Source organism: Neodiprion virginianus, chromosome 1, assembly GCF_021901495.1.
Source record: "Neodiprion virginianus isolate iyNeoVirg1 chromosome 1, iyNeoVirg1.1, whole genome shotgun sequence".
Classification (NCBI taxonomy): domain Eukaryota; kingdom Metazoa; phylum Arthropoda; class Insecta; order Hymenoptera; family Diprionidae; genus Neodiprion; species Neodiprion virginianus.
Genome location: NC_060877.1, coordinates 1,017,804 through 1,040,000, shown reverse-complemented (window position 1 = coordinate 1,040,000; position 22,197 = coordinate 1,017,804). Strand labels below are relative to the sequence as shown.

Below are 22,197 nucleotides of genomic sequence, written 5' to 3'. Positions count from 1 at the left end.
TCTACGTAAAAATTCTTTGCGTTACCTGTACTCGCAGGTACCAATAATAACAATAACAATAACGACAACGATAACGATATCAATAACAAGAATATTAACAATAAGAAGAACACCACACGATGCGAAGGTAAAAGAAGAAGAAGAAGCGCCCCGGAGGCATTCGATAAGGCACGACAGCAGGTACGAGGAGGGCTTTGCCTGCAATGCGGCAGGTATAATATAAACTCACCAACTTTGGAGAAACGTTGGGGTGTAGGTTTAGGTTTAGGTATGGGTATAGGTATACGACGCAGCGTGCCTGACGATATGACGTCACGCGTTTGTCAAAAATACCTCAGTCAGTCCGTCCGCTGATACACATCGCCGTTATCTTACCTCGCGGCGTTTTTCCCCCGTTTACCTGCGTCGTACCTTGCGTATCTATGCAAATCAGGTGTATATTAGGTATTAGGTATTAGGTGTACCTACGTATTATGCGAGAAATTATAAAGCCGTTGCATACCAACGCACGACGGACAATTATTATACCTACACGCGTACCCGTAGGATCCAATTTGCGTTATCGGTTATCACGTATGCGTATCTTTTTATCGCGTATAGTTGTTATTTTAATTACGGTTCGTATCTTGTATACGCACGAGCACATTTTTTCCTCTCGATTTAATATTCTGTACATATAATACAGGTATATATATAATAATAATAAATACAAGTAATTTTAGTTTCATCTGGAAATTTATTCATATATTTAATAATCTAATATCCATGGAATCGTCGATAATAAAATTGATATTAAATTGATTAAAATTAATGTGTAAGATTGATAGGCGGATAGATGGTTGTACGTAGGTCAGGGTTCGTACGCACAGGAAAAACCTGGAAAACTGGGAAAACTCGGGGAATTTCTTACAGTAGGGAAAAGTCAGGGAATTTCGAAAATAAGATTGGAATTTTAAGTTTCTTGAAGAAATAAACTCGTTCTTATACGTGAATTAATTGATATCGAAGCTCCTTTCGTTTTTTTCTTACTGAAAATCGCTGGCTGTTGTTTGTAAATTAGTAGTCGGATAGTAAATTAATTACTAAGTAATATTGAAGGTATTAGTATTAATAAGAAAGAAAATTTTCCGGAACACCTGGAAAAGTCAGGGAATTTCGGTTTCCAAAAAGCGTACGAACCCCGGTAGGTGTACATATGTCTTATATGTGAAAGATAGTAATCGCACACACACACACACACACACGCCATGTACTGTAATATGCAGGATTATAGTTGTGGGTGAAGAGGCCGCGGTACCAGAAATGTTACACGACAGAGGACGACACCCACGCGAATGACGTAACTGCGTCGCGATCTCTCGCGAGATCTTCATCTTCGTAATTTAAGAGACAGAGAGTATAATAAGCGAGATATTTGGGTAGATGGACGTGATCTCCTCCGTGTATTGTAATTAGCGGTTAATTTTAATACCGCATTCTTTGCGTACTTGCATTTTTCTTCATACATTCACCGAGTACTTGTTATACTCAGAGACGCGGATTTTGGTTAGCAAGGCGGGCTGAATAACTAAAGGCAAAAAGAATTTGAAACTATTTCACCTATTCTCTGCGGATTTACAGATCGGTTTACAAACCAATTCTTATCGCAAATTATACACGATACGCAGGTTCGTTGCAAAACTGCATCACGGCTGCTGTTCCTTACATACGCGTGTCGTGTATGTAAAATGAATTTTTATGCTCGGGAGGTAGGATATACCTTCGAAAGTTGTACGTGCACGCACACGCGCGTGTCATATATGTACGTATACCTATATAATATCAGCGACAGATGGTACGAGAAAGTATATACATAAGACTATGTGTGTTTTTATATCTGTGGTGTAAAAATGGTTACAAAGTTGAAGAAGGTCTCCCTGCGTGTGTACGGTATGTGATATACCTGTGAACCCAGATGCGTGATATTATGTACAGCGGATCGCTTCGGAGCGTGCGCATCATAATGTAGGTGTAACTTGGTCTTTTTTCGCTCAAACTCGCTTCGTATGTACCGCTGCACGTATCGCATGCATTGTAACACCGCACCGCAGGTGACGCGCGTTCATCTTCATTGTCGTCATCTCTTCATCGTAATACGTAACACACGGATGGTCGATGTCGCGATAAACGCGAAGTATTAAATTTTTTTTTCAAATTTCGTTGCGACGTTGCGGAATTCGCTTAAAAATAATATAATTTTTCGTACATTTAAGAGGTTACCCGCAAGCTTACGTTACAACGAATAATATTTATCAACGAACAACAGGTTCTTGCAGTTATTCGCAAAACGGGTTAACGCCGTCGGGTATAAAAGGTTGCTCGTATTTAGACAGTGTACGTCTCATACGCGCGATATATGTTTGTCTAACTTGTCCACCGAACCTTAGTCCAACTCTTACTAGGCGACGTATCGCAGGATACAGATGCGGTGAAAAATCATACGACAAAGAGATCGTCGAGGTTGATAGAACGTCGGGATGAAAAGAGAAATTGAGGAAATGGGGTGTAGATCACCTCCGATATATTGAGTATCGGTCGGGGGGGAGAGCGCACGCGTTATTACGTCGTTATTCGCTCGCAAGGCTCATTCATTCACGCGGGGTGTCACCGTCGTGTTACAGGATAGGATGCAAGGCGGGACACGCGACACGCGACACGCGACACGTGGGTGCGTCGTTGTACTCGAACGTATACAGAGATTGGCAGGGCGTGAAACAGATTAGCGGCGTACGGTGGTTCGGCTCCTCTTTCTTTTTTCACTCTCTTTTTACTCTCCTTTTGCTCTCTTCGTCATTCGTCGGCAATGCGAACGCCGCGTGCGGCCGGCATTGAGACGAGATGAGACGAAAGGAGAGGAGAAAAAGATGAGGTTCAACAGGCAGAGGCAACAAAAATAAATAAATAAATAAATGAATTGGGAAAACAAAAAAATTATAAACACGCTTTGCGGACGAAGTGGTGGCCGACTGCTGCATCAGACCTCTCGTATTTGGTTACAGGGAGGCGACGGCACGTGCGGAAGACATCGGGAGGAACACCCGCCGCCGGCAACGAAGTGGAGGTGGAGGTGGCGAAGGATGAGGAGGAGGAGGAGGATGAGGGGGATGACGATGAGGAGGAGGAGGAGGAGGAGGAGGAGGGAGAGAGGCGCGCAGCCTGCTGCGGCAGCAACGGCACCCTGGTGCACCAGGAGCAGCGAGGATCGAGGGGCGAGGATGCGGAGCGAGGGAGAAACACGAGGACGACCACCCTTACTAATTCTACGAGCCTTAAACCCAGGCACGACGTCAGAGATGACCGCGATGCCTGCAACGAAACCAACGCCTCTTTTTCATCGAGGACGAGAGGAGTTACCTGTCGGATACCAACCTATGTTGCTACCTTCGTACTTATCGTCAGCTACTCGCTGTTCGGTATCGCAGGTACATGGTTCAATTTCATTTTACTATACGATGTGTGCACGTTGATTGATGTCGCGACGGAGTTTGAAATCTTTTACGAAATCGAGTTGTCGCGAATTACGTATTCGGCTCAAAAGTTGCGGATATTCAAGTTACTGTAGAGCATTGTTACGAGGCGTAAAGTCTCGAGGGAGTATAATTGTGGAAATTTAAATATACATACTCGTACAGCGTAGTTTACTCGACGAGTGGGTGGAAAATATTAGAAAAATTGAAAATCCGAACGACCAGGATTCCGAACGTAAAAATATCGAAAATTCACAACGAAGAAAGATGAAAATGGTGAAAATCTTCACCGAGTCAAATATTTACGCTCGCACTTTCGGAACTTTGACGTTTCGTCAAGGTTTCATTTCTTTACTTTAACTTTTGCCGTAAAAACATTCGGAATTTGGCGCTTTCGGAACTTTTCAAATTCGGAACTTCAACCCCGCCTCTTAATATCACCCGTTGTAGATATTTCTCTATTCTTTGTTATTTCAATGCTCCGAGTTGCAATGTTAAACGATTGACTCATCGTTTCGACGTTCGTTCAGTTTCTTCAATTTGTTCGAGCTGATGCGATTATACGATCGGTCAGGTCACGACGAAATCAGTTGGATAATTTTGCGCGAGACCTTATATACCGAGTCTTTTTACCGTACCGCAGAATCATACGAGTTGATTTCATTCGGTAAAAAATACGGGTGCTAGTGCCAGGCGAATTTTGACACGTCACATGTATCTTTGTCCCTTGTTTAATCATAAATCGATCTCAGTTGACGGTTGATTTAATTCATACCAAAAGAAACTACGATCGTGTTTCGTTTTCTCTTCATTTTTCGAACGACGATAACGATATGAAATAAATAATCGTACATGATTAGATTTAACAAAGCTAGACGAATATAATAAACATTATCATCGCGATTATCACGCTCGAGGTGAAACCGCGCAGATTCACATGTATGTACGCGTGTGTTAGGGTGAGTCATGTTTTAACTTTTGTTTTTGTTTTTTTTTTTTTGTTAGTGCTACTCGAAAAATTTATGACAAGGGTTGAAAAAAAGATTGTCGTAAGACCTGGAGGAGGTAGGAAAATATTTCGAGATCGGTACCGATTATCGTAATACTTTTTATTTATTCTTATGTCTGCACCTTACGGACTTTTTATTAGTTTATTTCTCTCGTATCGTGGTCCAATTAATCATTGTTCATAAAAATCAGTACTGTAAACTAAATTGGGACATTAAGGTGATATGCGATACTCATCTTTCGGTAGCAAAAACTGTTATCCAAATTTCTCCGATACTATTAATCTTTTGGGATGAAAGACGAGAACAGCCAACTGCGGATTTGTTAGGCGCAGTTTGTCGTTGATTGGTGAACGATTAATTGGACCGCGATACGGAAAGAATAAACTAATATATACGTGCAAGTCCGTAAGGCGTACACACAAAAATAAATAAAAAATATTATTAAATATTCCTACCACCTCCAGGTATTGCTGCAATCATTTTTCACTATTTGTCACAAATTTCTCGAGTAGCACCTTGAGGAAAAAAAAGGTCAATAAATGAGCCACCCTGACACGTATCGTCGGTGTGTAAACGCGTAAATACGCGCGACGTAGGTACAACATCCCTCTATATCTATATATCCGCACGCTACAGAGCGGGTCGGAAATGGCGAGGCCAATCACCTGGCGTCTCGTCCGCGAGTCGTTGGTTAGGAATGCGTCGCCGATATGCGTGCGATGCGATGAATCGTCTAGCCGAATTTCGCGGCTTGCCTTCTGTACGATACACGTGCGTTAAACCCACGCGCGTCGCTAATGTCATCGTGTGAGTATCGTCCACGTATATGTACATTTTAAAATGAAGTAATAAAAAAAAGCAAGTTGAGTTGCTTCAAAGCCCGCTACTTGACTGACTTTCCTTTGCGCAACCCAAGTTTCTACGCGTATGTCGGCCGTATCTCGCGGCAAGTGTACGCGTTTGAATAGGTATATACGCGTGTCTCTGTTTGCGTGCGTGCGTGAGTGTGTGTTTAGGCACAGGCATGGGAAATGCCTCTACGTAGGTATACCTATACGCATGTGCGTCGGGTACCGCAATATAACCGCGTATTAGCCCGTAGGACGGAATCTGCACAGCGATGTCGCGACTTGTGCATTTCTGCGTGCCGCGACGGCGCGACGCTCGTGTAACATGGGTATATGTATGTATATACACGCACACACGCATACGCACGTACACACGCATGGGGCATTCCATGCCACTCGGCCGACGTCTGACCCTGACCGTCTCGAATTTACAGATCCGTGTGCTTTTTCGTACACGATGTACGTACATTGTACAATGTACATCGTTGTAAGAACGCGTCAAAAAATTTTCGAATTTTTTACTATTTATTCTGTTTTTATTTGATTTTTAACTTTCATTTTTTTATTACCTGTAAAATCGCTAATTTCGGTATAGGTAATCGTTGGTTAATACTTGGATGCTGTTTGAGAAAATTTATTGCACAGGCGATGTGTGCTTTTTCAAATACGTGGCGATAGAAGTGGAAAGTAAAGAATAAAATGTAAATATAATGAAAATCGACGTAAACTTTTGGCGAAAATGTATGTAAGAAGAAACAAAAAACGAAAAGAAAATAACGAACTTTCGTTTGTATAATGTTATAACCCGCATACGTCGCGTATGCGTGTAATAACGAACGTGGTAAGCAAACTTGTAGGGATTTTTACCGAGGAATCTTGTTCCAAAGCTCTGAAACAGAAATGACGAAAATGCAGAAGAATTTTGTCATCTCGCCTGAGTCGTCACGTACGCGCAGACCTCGTTTCATTACAACATATCCGCATTATAATACGTACACCCATACACGCGCACACCTTTTGCATCCAGTATACGTATGTATGTACATGGGTGTATATATATGCTTATGTGTACGCGAGACGCACAGCAGATTGTGAAAATTTGAACAGGTGACAGATAGCCGCGGCGTTTGGCCGGGTCGGAGCAGAGGGCAGATGCGGTGCAGCGGTTTTGTGCACTCCTGTAACTGCAACAGCAGCAGCGGCAGCAGCAGCAGCTAGCTATGGTGCTCCGCTCCTCGCAAGGACCTCCCCGTAGTCTCCTCCTCCTCCTCTTCCTCGTCCTCCTCCTCCTCCTCCTCCTCCTCCCCCCCCTCCTCTGCTCCATGCAGCCTTCATTCATTCATACAGTTATAATACCCATACGCTGGTAACACGCGGCGCAGGGACGATCGTGCAGACAAGCAGGCGTAGGTAGGGACGAAGAGAGAGAGAGAGAGAGGAGGCATCGCGACGCAGCCAGTCAGGCAGACACTCCCCCGGGGCATAGAATATCGCCAGCTCTTTTATGTTTGACCAAAACTAGAACCATTCGGAAGTTTCTAAAGCACTTATTTGACAAACGTTGAACTTCGTCGATGCAGCAACACGACGACGACGACGACGACGACGACGCCGTGTGCATGCAAGCCCACATGCGTTTGATACGTCTGTACCACAAACACGTATATACATACATACACGCGCGCATTGCAATTTTTCAGCCCCGCATCGTGCCTTCTCCCCCCTCTACACGCGTATTCTCTCCTTATTCTATTTTTTTTCATCTTGTTCATTATTGTACAGGCAGGGGAGGTCTATTACGGATGGTGGTGTACATACATACGTTGTACGATGCGCCCGATGAGCGAGTGGGGTGGGTGTATGTATGCTCTCTGTGGGATCAGGTAATGGGATAAGTGAGTTTTGCCGCGGTAAACTTGTTAGCCAACTTAATTGACGTACGTATTTTGACGTTACTATATACGCGTGTAATAGGCCTACGTGTGTGTACATGTATTGCGTATCCTTACACGCCTCTAAATACGTACCTACCTACCTACTTACACGATTTAGTCACGGTGAACCTTAAAACGAACCGACCGGACCCGAACATGAGCGCGCCACGCGCATTATATACCTTACCAGCTGTATCGCGCCGGGGTATTATTATATCCCGTCTTCTTTAATTGATCGTTATATTATATGGCGTTATTGCGATCCATTATAAACGCGGGTTCGATTTTCATTCCCGATATTTCAATCGCTTAATGCGCTTATATCTATTATGCATCAGGTGTACGAGATATCTGCAGCCGGCTATCCTTCGTACCTTTACCATACAATTTTCTATCGCTTTATAGTATATATATATATATAATATACGCGTAGATTGTGGTAGAATTTTGCAAAAAACAAGGAAACGTATTGACAACTGTCCAGGAATTCTTTTTATACCGATTCGCAAACCGGACAAGGATGTATATAAATTATACTCACATAAACTGGATATGAATTAGTGAAAGTCCGTCAATGTGCTGTACATTGAGAGTCCGGTCTGCTGCTGCTGTGGCACAGTAGTAAAAGTATTCCATCATTGTAGAGTACGTTGCGGAGGATTTTTTTTCATCGAAACACATATTATTGTACACACGAATCGTTGTAGTAATCCGTATTCTAGATTCAGTTCTCTTTCTTTTTTTTTTATATACTAATATGCTTGTACACGAGCGTATGGTTTTCGCACGCATTATTATACAACTATAAGTATGTAATTATGTATATAATATGTATGTGGAATTTAATCACGTTTACCCTGAAATACGAGTGTAATGTGTAACAATGACGAGATTGAAGCTGGCAGACAGAATTAGCAACCGAAACGTTTCAACGTTCGTTCGAATAAGGCAATGAAAATTGTTCTTTTTTCAAATACCTCGAAGAACCCTCGCGTACTTTTATACAAATTGCGAGGATAAAACTGAACTGCATTTTTCTATTTCCAAAAAGTTTCGCACGTTCGGCTTCCGACTCTTGCTGCCAGTAGAACTTCAGCTTCGTGTAATAATGATGTAAGAATAATTTTTCACCTTGTTTTTTATTTTTTTTCATGCCCTGTGTCTAATCTGCGTTTTGTATTTTTCTCTGATTCCCTGGTGCAGATGCATGCTCGTCACGGTCTACGCCAAAGCCACGACCACCGACGCCGACGCCTCGACCCAATATCACATTCCACATGTACAAGTGTCCGGATGACTACGCGCAATGGTATTGTCTGAACGGAGCTACTTGTTTCACCGTTAAAATCGCCGATTCGGTTCTCTACAATTGTTTGTAAGTATTGCGTATTACATATACACGGCGTTGCAGCAGCTCTCGCTTCTCAATAATTTACCGCAAATATATATATATATATATATATATATATATCTGTAAGAGTAATGAGATTACGGTAACTGTGCCGGTTGAGATATATTTATCAAATTTACGTTAAAAGTGTGAAAAAAAAAGAAACAAATCCGTTTTTCTCGTCAATGCTGCAGTCGATTGCATTACACCATATAATCTTACACGCTTATACGAGTTTTGGCTAAATTTCGATTCGACGATGAAAGAAGAAAATAGGAGTAATATCGTTAGGGGTATATATAGGTATATAATATATATATATATATATATATATATATATATATATATATATATATATATATATGACGACAAAGGAGGAGAAAAACCGTCAGACCCTTCCCCCGTAGCTTTATAGCTCTGCTGCGAGTCTTTGACGGTGGTCAGGAAAGCGCTGCTGGGGTAATTACCGTGGGAAACTCACTCTGTCTTCGTCGAACTTGAACGGCAAACGGTCCGCGTTTCCGTGCTCGAGGTCCTTTCATTACCAATTCATTTCACCGCTGTATACAATACGCAGTATTATGTACGTTGTATGTACATAAGTGTGTATATATATATGTTATATACAATTATTTACGTGCACATAACGATGCTGATTTGCGGTTTTCGCGAATGAATATATATATATATATATATATATATATATATAGTGTCGCAGGCTGTAAAAGATTGGTCGTTTGCAATCGTTACAGGGCATATTATTGCCAAGACGGGAATGAGAACCTGTGATCTCGTACAAAGATCATCGGTTCGAGTCCGAGGGAAGCTTTGAAACTTCTGTGAGAAGAAAAATAAATAAAGAAAATCGATAAATCTGCGGGTATTTCCGAGGAAAGTAAATAACTTGTATGAATGAAAACGTGACTGAAACTGTGTTTTCCGTAGGTATGCAAGTTTGTGAAATTTTTCTTTCTCGGAAGCGAACGTTATTTTTGTTTCCCCATTCACTCTCGCCGCCCCCGGCTCTTTGCTTTTATCCTTTTGGTCAAGTGGGATAAAAATCGTAAATCGCCTTTACGCACGTAGGTATGTGAGAGGGTGGGTTTTGTCGGTTTTCGGTGAACGTTTGAAGAATACCGCAGGAAAGGCGCGGGCCGGGATGAATTGTCCGCAACCTGATGGCTAAATTCTGGTATGCCGCGGCCCGGGAGCCTAGACTGAAGCTGTGGGATCCCGGAATGGAATAATTTGAATCGTAGGCTGCTCTCTCTCTCTATCTATTATGTACTTACAGTTACTACGCGTAAACGCGGCGGGTTGCTGCGGCGGCGGTGGCGGCATTCGAAAGAATACACACACACACACACGTACGTATATACGAGAAAAAGAAAGAGATGCAGGAATTATACCGTAGTTTAGACGGTCGGCGAACGACGTTATTGTGCCGGTTAATCCTTACCCTCTTCAAGGTAACACGTCTGCCAAAAATTCCTAAACGCGCGTACGCAGCAGAGTTTTACGTTTCGTTTCTACGCGTTGTGTCTGTCTATCTATGTAGGTAGGTATAAAGATGAGAATTGGACGAAGAGAGACGGAGAGAGCGAGGGGGTGAAGAAGACCTCCCAGACGTGCGAACCACTGAATCATTCATACTTTTCCTTGTACCTGTGTGTTTGTGTAAATTGTATTCATATACGTGTATAGTATGTAATATTTTTTACATAAAAGACAAGAGATCAACGAATTCCAACCACCTACCTACCTACCATCACTGATCATGCAGTTTCGTTGACGTTTCTCGTTTTGACATTTATTTTTTCGTCTTACGCTCGAGCGAAGTAATATTTCCTTTATACGTTGGAAGGGATAGAGAAAAATGGCAGAAGTTTTTCCACCGTAAAGACGGTTGGAAAAAAGATAGATAAATTGACGAATGTAGTCTAATATACGTACGTACTATATGTACATATATGTTAATGATATCGTGATTCACGTAAAGAAATTCTTATAGTACGTGAATGTTTTGATAATAAAATTGTGTTAATTGTAGTATTTGTGGATAAAACCATGGACATTGCAGTTACATTTACAAGGTAGATTCTAATTTGTGCGAAGAAAAAATTTTTGAAAATAGTTCTTCACTTTTTGCAGATGTGCGAACGGATATGTCGGGGAAAGATGCGAGTTCAAGGATCTGGATGGTTCCTATTTACGTGAGTATATACTGTACGCTGTTAAATGTATCGTAGGAAAGATCTGCAAAAGATAAAACTAAAAAAGTATCTTGACAGATTGGTTTCTGATTCATTCTCGAAACCGCTTGTGTCGAGTTTTTGTGCATAAATATTTAACACATTAACTGAATTTCAACGGACCAAGTTATATACAATATTTACTCAACGCTGAATTTCTTCTATTTATTTGCTTTTTTCTTTTTTTTTTTCAACTTTCCAGCTTCGCGGCAACGTGTGATGTTGGAAACTGCGAGCATAGCGGGAGGCGCCACCATAGCAGTATTTTTGGTTGTTATTATTTGCATAGCTACGTACATCCACTGTAAACGTAAACAAAAAGAGCTGCGCACCAGGTGAGTTATTTTTTTTTATTTATTATTAATTAATATGTACGTATATTTTACCATTGAAAAAGAAAAGTATCGTTTGATTTGTGATATCCGATAACTATATGTTCACCAATGTGTCTTTATCCTCCTCAGCAGTAACTGTGTGGACACCGTCGACGGACCGGGTCGGGATCCGGAGCTCAGGCCTTTCAGTAACCATGGTCGATCCCTCAGGATTTTCATGGCGAAAAATTCCAATCACATTGTAAGAGACAACCTGAATCATGGTGTTTTCATTTTTCAATTATAGAGGCATATTTGAAATCTCCTTAACAGATTTGGTTAGCGTGGTAACGACTCAAACCCGAATTTCTTATTTTTCAGAACGGGAGTCCTTCCATAGAACAAACTAAAATGCCGGAATGGAATTACTTGTCAACCGAATCGACGAGAATGGCATCGATAAGCGAAGGGAAACGGTCAAACAATCAGTAAGGGAAATTTAAAAAGAAAAACTGAAAAGTTTCTTCCGGCGCTTAGTTATAAAGCTGCCTTACGATAAACTCTGTGAAGAAAACCAAAAAGTGCTACGACTGCTGCAACACTCACTTCTCGTGTTTGTTTCCTCCGCATCTCTACGTTGCTGACTTTTACAGATCAGAACATAGACTGTCCCTTCGATATGCAATCAGCGGACGACCAAAACAATAATCATACGCGCGCATGCTCTAATCAGTGACCAAATAATTGTTAATTATAATAATTATATCGAAGCGCGCAGAGGTTTCTTTTTTTCTACTTCTGTATCGAGAGTGTTAGTCCGGAACAAAAAAAAAAAAAAAAGTGATGTGTACACAGTGAAGATAGCAACAAGACACTGATTGATCAAAAAACTCTATACATATATACATAGATATATATATAAATATACATATATACATATATATTTATTTATATATGTATATATTCACTAATAAAATTTAAAAAAATAAAAATACTAACCAATATTGATGGAATTATAAGAAAATTTAGTTATATTAAGTAGGCTGGTTAGAGAAAATGAAAGGAATTCATTTCAGTTCCATAAAACAGTCAAAAAAGATGCCTTGTGCTTAGCACGCGCTTATATACATATACACACTCGATATTCAGTATGGTTTGTTAATCAAACGGACGACGCCTCGATGCCCGTCCCCCCCGGGAATCCTAACTGATAGATAATCTACCAATAATTAATCGTCGAAACATTCCGAACGTGCAGTTTATGTCGTAAAATGAAGAAAATTACTCAATTTCAACACCGGATAGAAACGGCACCACTTCGTAATCGTAATTATGTATTATCAGGGCTCGGTTCGGGACCGAAGCTTTTGTTCACTGTTCGATCATTTCCTTTTAATGTATCTTCGTTTTTTTTTTATTACATGATATTTTAGATCGATCCGGTAAAGAAAGATTATTGTGTGTGAAATGAAGTGTGAAAAACGGATAAGAGAACTATTTAAAAAAATCTAACTGTTAATTTATTGCCAACAATTCGTGTATTTATTCTTTATTTTTTTCACTTTGTTCGTCATAACATCACCGTCGAGAGAGAGAGAGAGAGAGCGAGAGAGAGAGAGAGAGAGAGAGAGAGAAAGAGAGAGAGAGAGAGAGAGAGAGAGAGAGAGAGATAAACTACTACAAGCAAAAACGATCAGTTCAGAATTTAAATATTTTTTAACGGTACAAATAAAATAGATAAAAAATGTTTATAATAATTAAAGTTCAGTTTCATTCGCTCATTCATTCATATTTATTTTTTATTACAATTTTTCTGTGTCTCTTTCCGCTCCCGAATACGGATTAATTTTTATAATTTTTAAATTATAATTATGGTCGGTGCCTATGGTTATGAATTTTTACTTGTAGCAGCCACAAGTATGAATTTCTATAATACAAAATTCGCTTTATAATTGAAAGCGTAGTAAACGCGAGTGAGGCGGGCCTCTTTTGTAAATAGTAAATTATCTTTAGGGCTGCCCACGTGCCTAACTTATATTACATATGTACACGCGAAACGAACAAAATGTCGAGTCTGTTATTATTGCTATTATATTAAATCAATTACAAAAAAGTGATTCCCTTGCAGAACACCAATCTATTGTTGTTTCGTATTACGAAATATATTATTATTATCATCATCATCATCATCATCATCATGATTATTATTATTATTATATATAAATAAAACGCTAATTTAATTTAGCCTGTAACGTATATAATTATTTCATAGGATTAACATAATAACATGAAATATCCAATTAATGATTTGTATATTTGTAGATAATACTTCAGGAACAGATATTTACTTCTCTTTCTTTTCCTTTGTGTTTTTTTCAAATTTTTTTTTTCCATGTTTTTTTAAATCTGTTCTGTTTTCCTCCCCTTCTATTTGCGTATCTATACATATAAATCTATTTATATATTTATATTTATATATAAGTATATAAATAATTTAAGTGACAATTATTACTTTGTAATAATTGCAATCAATCATTTTCCCCCAGTATTTAAATTAGACCTAACTCGTTGATATAACAGAGAAAGAGGTAGTAGAAAGAATGAAAAGAAAAAATACGAACACAAATCGCGTAGCCTCGGAATATTTTTTTTCCCCTGTATAAAGAGAATCATACGATAAAGGAGTTGAAGAACGTAAAAATAAAAGTAAAGTAAAATTTATAAATAGTAATAGGTAAACGTAAATATTGTATTCTTATTTAACTTTTCATTATTCTTTATTATATTGTACTTGGTTCCTAATTTATTATTATTATTAATAATAGTATAATAATTGTAATAACTTTTTATAAGGACATGTTGCAACATGTTATGCGGTGCGATTGATGATATACGTGAGCGAATGCGTGATGGGAGAAATTGAATGAAGCGTGTGACGTGCAGAGCCGGCAGTGGCCTTTGTTTTTCTACTCTTTTTTCCTAACTTTTGTCTAACTCAGTCGACTGCGAGAAAAAAAAGAACGTAATAAAACTAAACTACGTATGTAGATCGGTAATGACGATATTCTCGACTTATAATACAGTACCAAAATCGTAGTAGAGTTATTAACGAACCTGTAACGTGATCTAATATATTTAATAACACGTGAAGACAGTGGTGGCATTTGAATACATCAGACAGCACCATATGTATCTTTTTGTTTCTAATAATCACACCACGCCCCGCTGTTGTACAATCTAGATTTTTTTGCTGATTAATTTTGGATTAATAATGATGAAAAAATTTAATATATTTTCTGCCGTGTAAAATCGGTTACAAAAATACCAATATTACAATTTGTTAATTCTTCGTTGCCCGGTAGGTAAAATTGATTGTGCAGAGGGGTGTGGTTTTTCTTCGTTCTACTGTTGTTTATTTCATTAAAGTTTGCAAAATATACATCGTTACACCTTACATACTTGTGGTTAAAGCTGTCAGTTGTATATGTACCAAAGTGACGCAATCGTCATTGAAACTAATAAATAGTAATAAATAAATAACTAAATCCAAAGGAAGCTGCTAACCTTATTAGCTAGAAAGAAAGAAAAAGTAAAAAATGGAAAATCATTAATCGACAATGTTGTAAAAAAACATTGTTAATTATTTTTGTAAAAAAATATACATGTACCAGTGTGCTCTGCGTATGGAAGCTTACGAATATATGTTGAAATATTATTATTAAAAGTGAAAAAAAAAAAAAAAAAAAAAAAAAATGAACGAAAAAGAAAGAGAACTTGTAATCTTGTTTCCCAAATGTTTAGTAGCATAAAAAATAATTGAATTTAATTTATTTACCACAATTTTTAGTTTTATTACTCTTGACTGGTACTATGCATATATACACGTAATATCCAATTAACAATCATGTTTTTTTTCCGTTTCTTCTCCTGCTGCGACGTCGCGAACTCTACCCTATATTGAAAGATGATTAGTCTTGTATATGCGATAGACTATAATCTTTTGCATACTCATTAAACGTCGTAGCGAGCCGATTTTTTTTTATGTCGTACCCCGTCTTATCGGAATTGCTTCATCTCTACTTGTTACCACGTACTCGTCAGCCCATGTTATTAGAGATACAGGATCTAGGCAATCGGTCAGTAACCTGCTGATGTTACTAGAGATACAGGATCTAGGTCAAGCAACCTTCCGATCCTCGATCAATCTAATCAATTTTTTCGTTATTTGCGTTCCGTATCATATATCATGAAAAGTACCATACTTTTATCACTTATTTGAAGATATATGACAATATGACGGTCGAGACACGGTTTTCTCATGTCGAAAACGTATGTATGATATATTGTATCGTTTGAAACTACATTTTACAAAGTATACTTGAAAACATTGTTGAAAGTTACATGAATAATATGACAGAAAAATGAGAATTATAAAGTAGCAATAATATAAAAATGTTGAATTGAAATTTATTGTACTTACGATATTGCCTGTAAGTATTACAGCTATATTACATGAACGTTTTCGTTGTAGTTCAAGATCTACAAGCAAAGAGTAAAAACTGAGCAAATGTTATGTAATCATTCAACCACTGAGTTATTAAAATTTGAAATTACCCACGTAATTTTAATTTTAATTACCTTGCGTCCAAAGTATAAATAAATAAAAATTAAAATTATCTTCATGTCCTGTTGCTTTAGCGAGTTTATTGATTAGGTGATGCGATTATAACCATTACTAAAGCCCCTGTTTGGTATACTGATCAGAAACTCTGAACCTTAATACTCAGAGGAAATGTGTGAATCAGGTATCGAGTAAATGAAAGTAAATCATCGTAAACATCTGAAATAAACTGCAATAATATATACGGCAAACCTGGTTTGGATCACATCTTTGCATCGATAGATAATGTTATAGAGTTCTTTCGGATAAATTTAAGCCACCACTTTGTTTGGTGTATACGGAACAAGTTAGTCAGCAGTTGAGTCGTTGGTTCCGAAATCGGCTCGCAAGGTTTCCAATTTAAAAGAGTCTTTGCCACGACATCTAATTTGTGTCGATTTAAGCTTATCAGTGCTGTTGCAACACCTTCTTGCTGTTGCATCGAACCTGTAAACAATTTTTCCATAATATCAGATTTTCTGTTCAAGTATCATCAGGTATAAACTTGAATACAAATAATTGTGAAACAAATTTACCTTCTCCAGATACCATGAGCGCACACAGCTGTTCAAGGATGTTTTTCACGAAACCTTCCTTGTCATTTACCGAAAATGATCGCATTATGTAACCTGAAACACATTTTCTGATGTTTTTATCGTCTTAGACGTAAAGCTATCATAACGTCAAACGATACAAACCTAGGAGACAAAAGGCATCGTATATAGACGGATGAACCCTTTCAATGATCATCTGCAACAAGCCACCCTGAATAATATTCTTATAAGCCCAAATTGCACCTTTCTTTTTAGCAAGAAGTATTATTGCTGTATCCAAACCGTTTTGACGTTTATCTGAAATCGAAATATTCAAACCACAATAATTGTACTACATGTATTACAGAGTGTAGTAGGTATTATTATTTTGAATTATATAATGTATTAAACGTGCACCATATCTACCTTTCAAAGCAGTCATAAAATTCTGCGTTAAATTTGTATAGAAAGGGTCGTCAGACGTGTACTTATAATAGCCGGAAAGAAGCTTCTTCAGGGGCAAGAACTTGGGGAATGATGTATCGCCGCTCTGCATAACTATCGCCTGAGTTAGGCACAGAAGCAGTGGATCTGGAAACGGTATCCATAATAATTAAATAGGATATATTCTATTCTTCTTTTGGGTGATTGAAAAAGATCTGGGAGTTTGTCGCATGAGTAAATAAGTAAAACTCCTACCATTGCTTGTTCCAGCCATGGGTAATACTTCAGGCCAACTAATAAGAACGGTGTACACGAGAGGGATTGCCTTCATCCCAAGGCAATATATAGCATCGCAGCATAGAATTCTAATTTTTTCCCTGTCTTTCTGTATTCGAGCCAATGCAGTGAATACGCGTACTAGTTCTTCGACAACTTCTACCTGAAATTTGTACAAATTCTTCTCTGAATTTCTTTGATTTATTTGGAACTCTGCTATTTTACACAATCAGATATTTTTGGAAACTTGTTAATAATCTTATTTTCTTGATAAATGATTTTCAGAGAATAGTGCAAAGTTGTCTAGCATGTTGTTGTCATTAATATAATTTGTGCAATAATCGACCTCAGGTGCGAAACCCAGCCGGAAAAGCTTATACTCAATCCCAGTTTGAACAAGTCTGATTAGGTCAGGTATCGTTCGATTTAGGACAATCAGCATAGTGATAATTCGCTGTTGTGTTTTTGACAATATCGGAGCTGGAGGTGTATAAGTACGATCCAACAACTCATGTTCCATTGCTTTTGTGCACAAGAAGTCAACTGTACACCTGCAAGAAGTGGTTAAATACGTGCATATAGTCTGATAATACCTGCATATAAATTTGTCAAGGAGAGTGAAAATGCGAACTCACTTTGCTAATGTATGTTTTTTGAAGTGTGAAAGCCTTTCAGTCGCATTTGAAAGTGTGATTTTTGTCCATTCCTCGTTTACAACTAATTCAGACAATTCCTTCAAGACTAGATTTTCTGAAAAGAATTTTTTTTTAACGTAAATCCACAGGGGTGGACAGTGGACAACTTTCGTTTTTAGCATTACGAGTATGAACTTACCCTTTCTTTGCTGTAGCTTTTTATTGAATTTCTTGCATGTACTGGACTTTTGTTCCGTTAAATATTGCTCGAGCAATGATATTGGACCAAAGCTTTTGTTGCATTGCATATTGACATTACACTTTGCTAACTCTAACTCTGTGGCATTTGATGCAATCTCGTTATTCGTTTCCTCACCGTCATGTTTTAATGAATTTTTTGAAGGGCTCAACAATATACTCCTTGATCTTAACTCTCTGATGGGACTAGGAGTTAACACATCAACTCTTCTTTTCTTTTTATATGGTCGCTTCGCCAATATGGGAACAGCGTTCTCATTGTTGAATGATTTGTTCCTCGAGTCTTCACATTCATCAGATTCGACCGAAATAGAAGTATCATGAATATCTAATTCTACCTCTAACACATCATCATTATCAAGAGACTCTGGTGAATGAATAACATCACTGTGGGATGCAAGTTCCACGTTTGTTATCTGTGATATTCTCTTAGGCTTATTAGGTGTGGGATTTCGGTTAACTGCATCTTCAGTAGTTTGTGTAGGCTCGGTGCTTGACGATACTGTACTATTAGACCTTTTGACTTTGGTTTTAGATCTTAAGATTCTTAGCGGTGTATCGATTTTGCTAACTTCATCAGAATTAGGTACAGGTGAGTCTTTTCTTGTCTCGATACTCTCTGAGCATTGCATACCACTGGAGGAATTTACAACACCGGCAACGTCAAAATACATTCTGGGTATAACAATAGATGGTTGACGAGAAATCACATCCTTGTTAACTGAAGTTTTATTCACAACAGATTCCTTCATATCTGTACGATCATTGGACCTAATTTTGTCAGTGTTGCCATTTCTGCATGTGACACTCGGTTTAGTTGCCAATGAAGGGAATTCAGTATCACTGATATCATTTGATCTATTTTCACCTTCGTACCCAGCTAAGGAATTGAAATCTCTCTTGTAACTGGTCCTTTCTGTATTACCTATACAGCCATTGGATACTTCAAATACTGCAGCATTTTCACCCTCAGAATTATCCAATGTATTATTGTTGACAGACTTATCTTCGAACGAAGATTTTTCTGATTCTATAATCTTTGGTAATTCTGATGAATTGGAAATCACCCCATACAGAGATCTGTTTCCTGGTTTGCGAGTGGTATGCGCTATTCTATGTTTCTTCGCATGGCTGTAATCATTGTTGACATTCAAACTTGCTTCATTTTCAACTAAATGAGTTGAACCAACATCATTTCCGCGTTCGTTATTGATATTTGCATTCTGTACAGTCACTTGAGTATGGACTAAATGTGGTTTTTTGTTGCTTACAGATACAACATTCTTTATTGGAGGCTTTGCGTCACTGCAGATCTTTTTTAAATTCCTCATTTTTCTCACTAACGAAAGTTTTGTCGACTTTCGCTGTGGTTTCTTCACACTTTTAATTTGTTCATTAGAAATACATTCTACCGGTTCACTTGTAAGTAAATGTTCGGACATTCTATCAGAATTTCTCACTATTTCTCGATCCATGGACAACTCAGATTCCGGCGAGTCCATTTGCTTTTTGTCGCAAAGTTCTTCATCCATGAATACATCTGAATCAAGATCTGAATGACTTGGTGACGTGGCACATGAGCTCGTAGAAAATAAGTTCAATAGTTCCTTAGTTCTTTTCTTGTGGCGTTTCGATGACTTAATCTTCGTCTCTTGACAGTTCAACAGAGGTGATTTGGCTCTTAATCGGTCGTTCGATGTCTCAGAATGCGTTCTAAGCATATTGCCATGATTGAAATCTATAGGTTCTCTCACTGGAATAGGATCAATGTGCCATTCTGATGTACCGTCTTGCAATTTTTGTTTTTTCATCCACTTTTTTCGACGCCTACCAGATTTTTGGCTATTAATTGGGCACCTTCTCTTCCGATTTATCAAACCTTGTTGCCAATTCTTAAATTCTAGAAATTCAGCTTGAGTTTGCATCATAGCTCCAGATTGAAATATATTATGATAGGGTGGCGCTACGTAACAGTTTTTGAGATGCTGGCAACTGGAACATTGATTTCTGATTCGCATATCTTTCTTTCTCGTTTTTTGCAGCTCCCGTTCAAGCAGGCAAATTTTATGCTCCAATCGCTTGAAATCGGACTTTGATATGTCAGAAATCTTTTCTGCATGTTCCAAATTTTGACTCAGAGTGCATACATTGTCACTTATGGCTTCAGGCTGTATCAATTCCCTTTGTACTGAATCTTGAGGGTTTGTGTGCAGCCTGGTGATCACTGAAATTATAGGTTCATTGCTGAAACGATCCTCAATCCACATAAAAAATAAGTAACAAATGTGCTTACTAGGTTTTCTAGGGGGGGATGTAACTTCTGTGATGAGAGCAGGACAGGTTGACATCTTGTCGAGTATCTGGTCCAATGGAGCAGGGTCCAATTTTACTTCACATTTTGTACAAAATAGAGGGTACGGATCATCTTTTATGCTGTAAAAATCGTTCGTCAATACGCATTTGTCCACCATTTTCGGCCTCAATATGACTGGTTCAAGTTCATTACCGATACACGTAGATTTCTCGTGTGTGATCTTGGTTTCTGTAAGCACAATATTGAGTAATTATTTGTGATGGCAATATTGATGACGAGTAAAACAAGATGCTGGTTTCTTAAGCATACATACCCTTTTTAGTTTGATTTTTCACAGTGCCAGCAGTTTTTAGAACGTCGATTTGCGTTTCCTTTTCTTTAATTTGAACTTCGTGTAACTTTTTGTCTTCCTTCAACTTGTTTTCTAACATCTTTGCTTTCTCTAAAATAAAAAAAAATAAAAATGATAGAAACTTCGTGTTTCAGGAAACATAAGTGAAACAGCAGTAAACTCAAAAAATGTGGACACAGCATATGTCGTACCTTTCCAGTGATTCACTTTTTTAGATTCCGATAAGTGAATCTGCTCCGACTCCTGCATTTTGCATATAAGCTGTTGTACATGCTGTCGATCTGCTGCAATTTTGATTTCCTGATCCGATATCGTCTTTGAAAAATTCTCAATCTTTTGGCGGTACTCATCATTTTCCTAGAAATAAAAACAGTCTCTTCATCAATGTTGAGTTTGTGCATGGAATGATAATTTGAATGGAATTCCGAACTATTTTGTAGGAGATTATTGAAACTTTCGGTACTCACTTGTGCTAATTGCGTGATTTTAATCAAGCTTGAACTATGCTTTTGTGTTATTGTTTCTACATTATGCTTGGTTACTTCCAATTCAGTATTGACTTCTTGACATTCCTTTAATTTGTCATTGTATTGCTTTATTAATTCGCTGCAACAGATGAGAAAAAATTAATTTATACCTCTCAACAGATTTATAAATCTATAGCAGCTATATTCAGTAGCGAAACTCACTGGGATAAGCTGAGTTTTTTCTTTAACAAAAGGTGTGCTTCCTTGAGCTTTTCCACCCTGTGATTTGTATCCTGTAAAAATTTATTTGTTATTAGTTTTAAGTATTAAGTAATAGTGTAAATGTGGATGAAATGCTTCACAGATATTCACACAGGCTTAGAAGCTAAACGAAGAATAATTACCGGGGATGATATGTGTTTTTCGATGTTAAATATGGAGAGGATCGTGTTTCCAAATATCTGACTGAATGACAATATCTCAGGGGGTATAAAATGCGTTGAGCAAACGTCGGTACAACATAACCTACGCAAAACCTGTGCTAACCTAACTTTCGGCTAATTAACATTGAATAATCAGCGCTGAATTTTAACCTCCTGATTTAACTCACCTGCGGTTCTAAGCCGTCTTCATTTTTCGCAATATCCATGTAATCCATGCTGTTAATCTCAACCTATAAATATCCTAACAAAAATGCATGGGATTTGACATGGGGCAAATTCATACAAAAAAATGCGAGGCATTATGAAACCAGCGTGGAAACGAGTAAACATTCGCTACTCACACCACGGTCGTGAGAGCCGAATCCAAAGACTCAACCCGAGAGAAACCTCTCTGACCCGACGAGCTCTCTGCGAATCCCTTTCATGCTGCGAACTACTACGGATTACTTTCTGCCTATTCGTAATTCGTAGCATATTTCGGAACGCAAGCCGTGCATTTACTATTAAAATGTAGTTTGTGCAGATTGCAGACCATGTGCAGAGTAACGACTCTACTCTCTA

At 38.3% G+C, this 22,197-nt stretch overlaps 2 protein-coding genes across 9 annotated transcripts in view; one reads left to right on the top strand and one right to left on the bottom strand.

Annotated features, from left to right (window-relative positions):
- LOC124305435 (pro-epidermal growth factor-like) overlaps nt 1-12,099 on the top strand; it is a 40,973-nt gene extending 28,874 nt beyond the window's left edge. For 7 of the 8 annotated variants that reach the window (XM_046764892.1, XM_046764944.1, XM_046764916.1 and 4 more), the window contains exons 3-8: nt 3,039-3,461; nt 8,502-8,673; nt 10,840-10,901; nt 11,143-11,275; nt 11,405-11,516; nt 11,636-12,099. In XM_046764892.1, coding sequence (XP_046620848.1) covers nt 3,039-3,461; nt 8,502-8,673; nt 10,840-10,901; nt 11,143-11,275; nt 11,405-11,516; nt 11,636-11,746 — 1,013 coding nt within the window. In that variant the 3' untranslated portion in view covers nt 11,747-12,099. The remainder of the gene's footprint in view (nt 1-3,038; nt 3,462-8,501; nt 8,674-10,839; nt 10,902-11,142; nt 11,276-11,404; nt 11,517-11,635) is intronic. The other variant, XM_046764898.1, reaches the window with a different exon arrangement.
- A 2,144-nt stretch (nt 12,100-14,243) lies between these two features.
- On the bottom strand, nt 14,244-22,068 carry LOC124305552 (uncharacterized). Its single transcript, XM_046765129.1, has 14 exons — nt 21,804-22,068; nt 21,416-21,486; nt 21,194-21,332; nt 20,918-21,083; nt 20,688-20,816; nt 20,354-20,602; nt 18,002-20,284; nt 17,803-17,917; nt 17,514-17,718; nt 17,147-17,330; nt 16,874-17,038; nt 16,613-16,765; nt 16,451-16,543; nt 14,244-16,361 (listed from the first exon to the last, which is right to left on the bottom strand). Exons 1-14 carry the CDS (start codon nt 21,849-21,851, stop codon nt 16,138-16,140), a joined length of 4,224 nt encoding a protein of 1,407 aa, XP_046621085.1. The 5' UTR covers nt 21,852-22,068; the 3' UTR covers nt 14,244-16,137.
- Between the last annotated feature and the right edge of the window lie 129 nt (nt 22,069-22,197).

Excerpts from the sequence above, each read along its gene's own strand:
- LOC124305552 (XM_046765129.1), bottom strand. The coding sequence starts at position 21,851 with ATGGATTACATGGATATTGCGAAAAATGAAGACGGCTTAGAACCGCAG. Across the intron at positions 17,918-18,001 it reads AAAGCTACAGCAAAGAAAGG|AAAATCTAGTCTTGAAGGAA; the intron begins GTAAGTTCATAC and ends AATTCTTTTCAG. Across the intron at positions 16,362-16,450 it reads GCTCATGGTATCTGGAGAAG|GTTCGATGCAACAGCAAGAA; the intron begins GTAAATTTGTTT and ends AATTGTTTACAG.